Source organism: Engraulis encrasicolus, chromosome 8, assembly GCF_034702125.1.
Source record: "Engraulis encrasicolus isolate BLACKSEA-1 chromosome 8, IST_EnEncr_1.0, whole genome shotgun sequence".
Taxonomy (NCBI): Eukaryota; Metazoa; Chordata; class Actinopteri; order Clupeiformes; family Engraulidae; genus Engraulis; species Engraulis encrasicolus.
The window spans coordinates 32,784,939-32,794,938 of record NC_085864.1 but is presented as its reverse complement, the minus strand read 5'-3'; the positions used below and the strand labels follow the sequence as shown (position 1 = coordinate 32,794,938).

General features: G+C 46.1%; 1 protein-coding gene across 5 annotated transcripts in view; it reads right to left on the bottom strand.

Moving 5' to 3' along the window:
- Positions 1–10,000, bottom strand: part of numbl (NUMB like endocytic adaptor protein) — a 109,699-nt gene that overhangs the window by 48,684 nt on the left and 51,015 nt on the right. For 2 of the 5 annotated variants that reach the window (XM_063205495.1, XM_063205497.1), the window contains exon 1: positions 7,875–8,210. The exons of the other annotated variants lie outside the window; for them this stretch is intronic. In XM_063205495.1, the coding sequence (XP_063061565.1) occupies positions 7,875–7,915 (41 nt within the window). In that variant the 5' untranslated portion in view covers positions 7,916–8,210. Of the gene's footprint in view, positions 1–7,874; positions 8,211–10,000 lie in introns of those variants that run through there. 5 annotated transcript variants of the gene reach the window in all.

The window sequence follows — 10,000 nt, the reverse complement described above, 5'->3', positions numbered from 1 at the left end:
TGTGTGTGTGCGTGCGTGCGTGTGTGCGTATACAGTATGTGTGTGGTTCAAATGGGCAGTTCTAGACTGTGATAACACAAGACAGCTGAATGCGAGCCAACCAATGGTACAGGGCGGCCTCCTGCTCCCTGAGTGGTACCCATGCAGCCTCACAGGCTAGGACTCCTCTCTATCTCTGGGTGCATCCCAATATGCGACCTTGCCTCCTCCACTTGCCTCCTCCACTTGCTTCTCGTCATGATGACATCACTGACAACAGCATTATATTTCAATATCTTGCAAAAGCTCAATTGTAAAGTATTTTTCTCATTTGCAATTGGGATGGTGAATGAAAAACAGTCCCTCAAAAGTTGTTGTGGCGAGGCTGACAGCTGGGAAACTTTATCGTTTTCTCCACGGAGGAGGGGCCAGGAGGCGGGACGAGGAGACAAGCACAAGTGGAGGAGGCAAGGACACATATTGGGATGCACCCTTTCTCTCCTCTCTCTCTCCTCCACCTAGCCAGCCCTTCATCCCCCCTTCCTCCCTGTCCTACGCCGCCAATGCCTCTCCTCTTTTCCCTCCTTCCTTCCAACTCCTCCCCCTAGCCTTCTCTTTTCCCTCCTCCCTAAACCTCTCCTCCATCTAGTCTTCTCCCTCCATCTCTCCTTGTTCCCTCTCCACCATCTAACCTGCTTCCCTTGTCTCTCCTACACTTAGCCGCTCTTCATCCCTCCTTCCTCCCCCTCTCCTCCTCCACCAAGTCTTCTCCTCTTTTCGCTCCTCTCTTATTCTCTCCTCCTCCACTTAGCCTTCTCCTCTTTTCCCTCCTCCCTCCCCCTCCTCCTAGACTTGTCTTCATTTCCTTCCTCCCTTCCCCTCTCCTCCTCCACCTAACGTTCTCCTCTTTTCCCTCCTCCCTCCCCCTCTCCTCCTCTACGAAGCCTTCTCCTCCTTTCCCTCTTCATCATTGCCAACTCCTTTCTCAGGAAATGTGCTCGACATTCTGTAACGTTCTACACTGGCTGCCTAACTTTGTCCATGAAAATCCAAGTCTTAAAGGAGTCAATAAATAAATAAACATTCTACAGATTTTTCAGGGTTTTTTTTCAACTGCCTCACAAATGTTTTGGGTTGACAACTTTCCTCAGTAGTGGATGGCAATTTCACAATCTCCCCACCATGAAATTGTCATCTCATGCTGAGGAAGGGTCAGTGCGAAACGTTGGAGGTTTTCACCATCTCGCCACCACGAAGTTGCCACACTCAGGAAAGGTGTTAGCCAGAAACAATTGTAGTTGCAACATCTCACTACCAAGGAATTGCCATCTCACTCTCCGGAAGGATGTCAGCAATGTAACTGTAACTGTTGAGTGTGTGCTTATTTATTCGTTTATGGCACTTCTTTATGTCATTGACCAACAAAATCATCACCAGAGCATCATCAACAACAACTGTGTGTTGGGCAGGGCTTGACACTGGCACCTGCCAACCAGCCAAATGCTGGTAAAACTTGTCTGTGGCTAGTAACAATTACAGTGACACTAGCCAATTTGGCAGGCAGCTTATTCAAAGGTATGACATATAAGAATAGCATATATTCTGCATTTTACACCATGTGCATCAATTGTTTCTATTTAAGTTCAAGAAAAGGCTCAGTTACTCAGTTCCTAAGCTTATTTGTTTTATTTGCACTCATCTGATTGCTTTAACACATCAGCTTCTGAGGTCAGATGAGCAGCGTCATGATTAAGAAAATATAATAATTTCACATTTGTGGCTAGTAGAATAGCTGGATGGCTAGTGACTCAGGAAAACCACTAGCCACATGGCAGGCAAGCAAAAAAGTTAGTTTCAAGCCCTGGTGTTGGGTGATGTAAACCTAGAATATCTAGAATAACTAGAACATCCTGATGATGGCTCAGAACTGAAACACGTTTGTTTGCTGGACATGATATGTATATACTATAATATAATACTATACAATACATCTATATAAAAGAGAAAGTGAATGCAGTCCTTCGCAGTTGTACAGTATGTTCAGTTTGTCTTGACTCACACCATACAAAATGGGTATAATAATGCTTGAAGATTGGGAGTTCAGCACTCCTGACGCTTGTTTGGTAACTAGCTCACACCTCCACCATAACCCTGGGACCCAGCCAGCCAGGTCATCCCATGCACTAGGACAGGACAAAACACCACAGAAGCGGATTGACACCTTACTGGGAAAAGAAGGTGTACAATACGCCATAAATCCCAGTCAAACAAACATATATCACGAGCTGTACTGCCCCCATCATGACCCCTGAGTGCCCCTGAGGCCAGCGCAAATTACTCCCACAATCCTTTGGCACGTGCCAGAGCCAGGGGCAGATCAGAAGAATGATGAGGGGAAAGAGGAGAGAGCAGAGAGGAGAGAGGAGAGAGGAGAGGAGAGGAGAGGAGAGGAGAGGAGAGGAGGAGAGGAGAGGAGAGGAGAGGAGAGGACAGGAGAGGAGAGGAGAAGAGAGGAGAGGAGAGGAGAGGAGAGGAGAGGAGAGGAGAAGAGAAGAGAGGAGAAGAGAAGAGAGGAGAGGAGAGGAGAGGGGAGGAGAGGGCAATCTAATCAAACCCACTGCTGCTAATGCCAGGGCCATGCAGGCCAATGGGATAGCTCCGAGAGCTTTGACCTGTGACAAGGGGAGAGATCCTGCAGAGGTCACGGCTGTTTACAGGAAGCCCACACAGACACACAAACAGCTCTGACCCCCAGGGTTATCTGACCGGCTACTGCAGTAGTAGGCCTTGTCACCCATGCAGGCTAAAGCTAGATTTATGCTTCGCTCGCATAGAATCTGCGTCCGTCCGTTTTCTGTCTATGCGAGTCCACGCCCCCCTCTCAGAGGCTCTGCGCCCGTCGTCTAGCGCCTCGAAAAAATTCGAACTATCCGTCGGACGGACGCGGAGTACGCAGACAAAAAGGCACTATGATTGGTCGTCTCGCTACTTCCTTGTTCTGTTCTTGTGGCAGCGCAATGCCAGTAGTTTGCGAGAGCAGAGCTGTATTCTGTTAAAAACTTTATTAATGCCTTGTGTGTAAATGTGTGTACATACACGAAGCTAAGCTAAGTAACAAACAATGCATCAGTTGAACACTCGTGGCACAATGCCTGCGGTTTTACTACCGTTCCTCCACCGAATGTAAACACACATCGGCAGAATCAACTGTCTTTACATGCTTGCATTTTCTGCTCGTGAAAACAGACTGGGTATGTCAAATAATGATACCACTGCATTGCCTTTGCAATTTGTGTGAAAATACCTAGCTAACCGGGATAGAAAGCAACATTGCTTAATAATGACCGCAGTGCTTACAATGTAGTGAAAGTAGCCTAATCGCGCAATTTCAAATGTGGCTGGCAACGAGACCTCGGACCTCGCAGAGCTCGCAGATGCATGAATACAAAATTGGTTCGTGGCCACTCCCACGCGACTTTTCACGCTCGCAGTTGCTGAAGTCTAATCTGACCTTAAGAAGTACTGTAGGCACTATAGGAACATGTACAGTAGCACAAACACATTGTAGAGTACTTGAACAATAGTTTGTGCCTCAAATGTGGGAACACTTTCAAACATTTACTAACATACAAATTCTTCTAATATTATAAAAACTACTAATTCATGTAGTTAACCAACCATTAATATAGAATTAATATAATGATGAAGTCATTTTTACTGTGCAGCAGTTCTACATAATTCTTTGTCGATCCGTCTGTCTATAAGAAACTAGTTTCCTTTTTTGTAGGGTTTGCACGCAACATACATTTATAAGGGCCTTGACAAAAGAGATGACCATTGCTGGTTGAATCATGTTCTATCAAGTTCCATGAAGTCCATACACCAGTTGGTCCATACACCAGTCGTTAGCCCATAGGATTATACCACATCGTTTACCTCACACAGACTGCGAGCTAAAGCCCATTCAGAAGGCCAGTGTTTTGAGGTCAAACGGAGGATCCTGTGACTCATCACCACTGTGCCTGCCTACCCACTCTGATTCAATTAAGGGCAAAAAGAGGTTGCTGGAAGTCCACGAACATCAGGATGAATTTAATTTAATCAGGGCTGCATGGAGGTGAGCCAAGTATGGGTGGAGGAGAGGGTATTGTGGCAGCCACGGAATTCACGTTGAGTGTCAATACAAAGGCCAAGAACGGTCTCGTATTGTTTGATGAGGAGGATAAACTATAGCTTCTCAATACATCAATCCATTAGGTCTTTGGAACTGGACTTGGATTGAAGAACTCTACAAAAATAAACGTTCAGTTTCTTCCTGGTTGTAGTCACCATGTTCTCTGTGGTGGTTGATCGAAAGTCAGGATGTTTGTTTCCTCTGGAGCGAAAGGTTAAAGTTAATTCAATGAAAGAGCCTGGTGGTCGGTCTGATCTGATAGTACAAGAGCTTCCGTGCTCCTTCCGTCCAGATGGTGATTAGATGGATTTCCAACACTGCTGACAGGGACCACCGTTGTAAACCCAGAGAGAGAGTCAATAACATATCACAATATACTGATTCCTGGGTCATTAACTGCTCAAAAACACTCTTGCACTCTACCAGATTGCTCATTAATCCTGGCCCAGGGTAATTCAAACACTAAGCTCTGTGGAGGGTCTCTCTCAATGCGAAGCTAGGTCGGTCAGGCTATTCAATGTGTTCATAAACAAACATGAACAACATTTCCTGAGATCAACATGTTTACCAAGAGGGACACCTCCCAACCCCCCCACCCACTGTGCGGTAAAGAATGAACTGCAATGATTTGTAAAGATTGTTTGGACCTCCCTTTCCACATCACCATGTATGGGAAAACACATGTGACAGAAAAATCAGTACACACCACCTACAGGCAGAAAAAAAAGGTCAGTGTGTTCGAGCAATAATGTGTTAACCTCCCATGTGGCTGTTAATCCATTACAGTTATGCCTGAAAGCAAGTGATGACATGCTTTTGCCTTTTTGTTTTTCCTGTCTTCCAGGTGTTCAGAGCCCGATAAACTGATAGAAAACAGTCACTGTCACAGTCAGGCAACACCTGGGATTAGACGGTCTTGGACAGAGCTGGCTCTATCAGCTCCAGATGTGGATGTCAGTGCCAGATGAATTGAATACGTCAATCGAATTAGAATTAGTTGACAGGGAAAGGTTGATCTCAATTGGTGATATTTCCAAATGTCAAACGTGTACAATGTGGAACTAAACTGCCGTGCTCAAAGCTTCTTTCTGGTGGCGACGGTTCCCTGCTCGCTACAGCACACATGCCAATCTCACTCCCACTCATCCAGAAGAGAAGGAAGCCTCGCAGTGGTCTTGGGGACAAATGTTTTAGCACACACACACACACACACACACACACACACACACACACACACACACACACACACACACACACACACACACACACACACACACACACACACACACACACAAACACACACAAACACACACACACACACATCTCCCATCAGGAAATGACTGTCTTCCAAAAGACTTCTTGAGTAAAAATGCTCCCAGTATTTTTTGGCTCTGATGATCAGGAGAAAGAGGTAGCTGACTGGACAGATGTGGCTGAAACCGGAGATTACAGCGCGAGCGAGACAGAGATTGACCCGTGGCCTAAATGTCCATCTTCCTCTACTCTTTTGTTCTGGTGAGGTGCTTTGGGAGGGAGGCTCTGTCTTTAGAGTCCCCTCCCAAATGGCTTTGCCGCTATGAAATGCTTTTAATAGTGGACCTCTAGCACTTCCAGTTACAGCCTGTGTATAAAAGTAATGCCAGAGGAATACTTCAGTAGATAAATATTCATCCCAGAAGGTAATTAAGGTGCCAATAACAGGAAAATCAACAAAACAACAGTAATAATACATTTATTAGAAGGAATTACCATTAAGGATTTACCATTAAGCTATTACTAGTAGTGGTAGTATCATGGCAAGTCAATGCACATCCACATCCACATCCATATGGTTAACAATTCCTGATCGTCAAGGTTACGCCACTACAGACATTTGATGCGCAACATGTTACAGAACATACAGTATAGACACGAGGCTGTCTGGCACCTCCATGCCTCCAACCCACACGCAGAGCTCAGAGCACACAAGAGCACAGACACAAACAACCAAGGCCAAAAACAGCACTTTAAACAGGCCAATATCGATCCATCTGACTGCTCTCTCTCTCTCGCTCTCTCTCTCTCTCTCTCTCTCTCTCTCTCTCTCTCTCTCTCTCTCTCTCTCTCTCTCTCTCGCGCGCTCTCGCTCTCTCTGCTGCTCTATATTCTGCGATGTAAATCTTTGCTGTGACAGCTAGAGGTAAAGACAAAAGGGGCCAAGGGTATGACACGGCTGCGTCCGGCGTCCGCACACTATATAAAGATGTCTTGCAGGGTCGGCAATCAGCAGGAGGGCGATTAACATCTCCTCTATGACATGTTGAATGTGATCTCGGTGCGCAAACAAGAGCACAAGTCTCCTTCTCTATGCCCTCCTGAAGGCCTTGGACTAGAATATGCCCTTACAGAAAACATATACAGATATACACAGCAAATATGCAGTGTTAATTCCACACTCAGAGAGTCAATGTAACATCTTCTAGATTGTATTTTGCCTCAGACTACTCTCTGAATGTTAAATTAACACTGCATTTTCTCTTCGTTTTCACAGACTCACACTTGACATGTTGAATGTGGGCTCCCTGCTCTTCAATGCACAAAACAAGAGCATGATTTTCTCTCTCTGTCTCTCTCTCTCTGTCTCTCTCTCCTCCTGAAGGTCCTTGGACCAGAATACAGACTCTGAATATACTTTTTTCTTCCAGACAGACTCTCTTGACAGGCATAAAAACAAACTCCTTCTCCTCTTGACCCTGTTACCTCCATCATACCAAACGCTTTTTTTTCTCCTTCTTCTCCTACACTCCTTGCCAATACAAAAACTTCATTCTTCTCAACTCCTCCTGTGTGCATCACCACAGCCCTGCCCTACTACATCTCAGAGGTGTGTTTCTCGAAAGTGTAGTTGTTAGCCAGTTAGCAACTTGGGGTAGTTGCCAATGGGAAATTGCATTGCAAACAACGAAGTAGCTAACATAGTTAGCGACTACGGTTTCGAGAAATGCACCCCAGTACAGCAGCAGGCACTCAAGTCATCTCACTTCCAAAACACCATTTCAGTTCTTGGCGGAGAGCAGCCATGCAAGGCATGTTGTTGTTGTTATGAAGAAGAAGAGGAAGAGGAGGAAGGGGGGGGGGTGGTGGCAGCCAGGCATCTCTGCCAAACATGGAGAAGAAACTCTTTAACACAAAAACGCTCTAATGGCAGGGAGCTTCACTGAATAAACAAAACGCGTCTCTGTGTGTCTAGGCTTATCAATTCAGTCATTAATCTGGCCCCCATATGTGCTCCACCAGCCAGTCTACAGTACAGCTGCTACCTGTGTAAGACTATTAGCTGGGAGTGTGCCAGCGATATAAACCCTAAACCCCGGATAGGGGTGAAACTGGGCTGCGCGCCTCTTGTAACCTGGCGCTCCGAGGTGTCGTGAAATAGAAGATAAAACAGAAGTTTCGAATGTCTTTTTTATGTAATCGTTTTTTCCCCTCTTTCCCACACAGCAGATGGCATCTTTAAAACTTGCTGTGTGGTAACACACCTACACACAGACACACTCAGCCATAATTTGTGAGTTGGTGCGTTAATGTGCACGAAAAAAACGGGCGGCTTTTACACTGTGTGTGCACTCGTGTGGCAACAATGTACTGTCCAAACACACAGAGAGACCGTATTAACCACTGTGCCTATATCTCTGACAATATAAATATACTGTATACACAGTGGAGACAGCTGGTGACTCACCTTCCGTCCACACCCTCCTCCATTTCACCGTTCGAACTCATCTCTCGCCGCGCGTGTGTCGTGTGTGAGCTCAATAACCAACAACAGCAGCAGCAGCAGCAGCAACACAGCACAGTAGAAGTGGATAAAAGAGTGCAGGTTTTTTCGACAACAACAACAAAAAGACAAAAAAGGTGGAGAGAGATCCGGTGGAGTGCTTTTCTGTCCGAGCTGCAAAACTAAACTGAGATGACTCTGAGTTGAGGAGACAGGGTGAGGAGAGATGCACACAAAAAACACGCCCCAGGAAAAAAGCTAGAGAGGAGGGGAGTAACTGACAGAGAGAGAGAGATAGAGAGTGAGTGGGAGAGAGCGATAGAGTGTGAGCGAGAAAGAGGAAGAGAGAGTCTGAGTTGGAAAGAGAGAGAGAGAGAGAGAGAGAGAGAGAGAGAGAGAGAGAGAGAGAGAGAGAAAGAGAGAAAGAGAGAGAGAAAGGAAGAGAAGGCACAGCCGCTCAAAAATGTAGTGACGATATAGAGAGAGAGGGAGAAAAAAAAGAAAATGTAGTTGTGTGATCCAGACGGGAGGGAAGAGCCAACCACACCTCTTCTTAAGGGATTAACTTGGCTTGGACGGAGGAGGACACGTTTGCGCGCCGATTTGCTCTAGATCCCACTAGAACACCACATGTGCATTCCCCACAAAGACAAACAAAAACACACATGCACACACAAACTCACACTCTGATGTGACAAACACACACACACACACACCCATAAACGCACACACAAACTCACACTCTCACTCAAAGACACACACACACACACACACACACACACACACACACACACACACACACACACACACACACACACACACACACACACACACACACACACACACACACACACACACACACACACACACACACACACACACACACACTCTGACATGCAGGCTCTAAGCTGCAACAACTTCAATAACAAAGTCTTCAGAAGCCTGGGATACGTTTTAAGTCTCTGCACACACAGCATGGATGAGTGAGACAGGTTGACAACAGGAGGCTGTTTTCGTGGAAAAGAAAGAGAGAGAGAGAAAAAATAGAGAAAGATTGAGTGAGAGAGAGACAGAGTGAGAGAGGAGGAGGGGCACGGAGGTGATTAGGCTAGGGGACAGCAATGACACACTTTTGGCCACTCCATCTGTGATGCCAGTGTGTGTGTGTGTGTGTGTGTGTGTGTGTGTGTGTGTGTGTGTGTGTGTGTGTGTGTGTGTGTGTGTGTGTGTGTGTGTGTGTGTGTGTGTGTGTGTGTGTGTGTGTGTGTGTGCGCGTGCATGAATGCATGCATGCACTTGCATGTGTGTACCTGCTTGCACGCTGTATTGCCTGGTGTATCTTCCGTGCCACCAGCTCCTAACCCTTTTAAGGTATAAACTACCCCCCCTACCACCCCCCACACCCAACACACACACACACACACACACACACACACACACACACACACACACACACACACACACACACACACACACACACACACACACACACACACACACACACACACACACACACACACACACACACACACATCAGTCATAAACAAGGCATACAGAAGACAAGCACAGGAAATTGTAGCACAATCATCAATATAGGCCAGCAACTATCTTAATCAAAACTGGGGTTTTTTTCCGGGCTCTGTTTCCCGGCCATCGTTAAAATAAAGCAACTCGAGCACTAAATGAAAGGGAGACAATTTTAGCGCACACAAATAAAAAAAAGAAATCCTTGATAAAAAGTTAGAGTGAAGTGAGGAGAGTATTGGGCTATAAATTGCCCCCTCCTTGCTTCTCTCCTTCATTCAATATTCATACGAGAGCTATAAACAGAACCAAGGACTGAAGACGACAGAGTAATGAAAGTGAATCACTGCAAAGTCTGATGGAGTGTAGAATCACGCACACACGAATGCACGCACGCACGAATGAACGCACACACCCGCACACACGCGCACACACACGCGCACACACACACACACACACACACACACACACACACACACACACACACACACACACACACACACACACACACACACACACACACACACACACACACACACACACACACACACACACACACACACAGC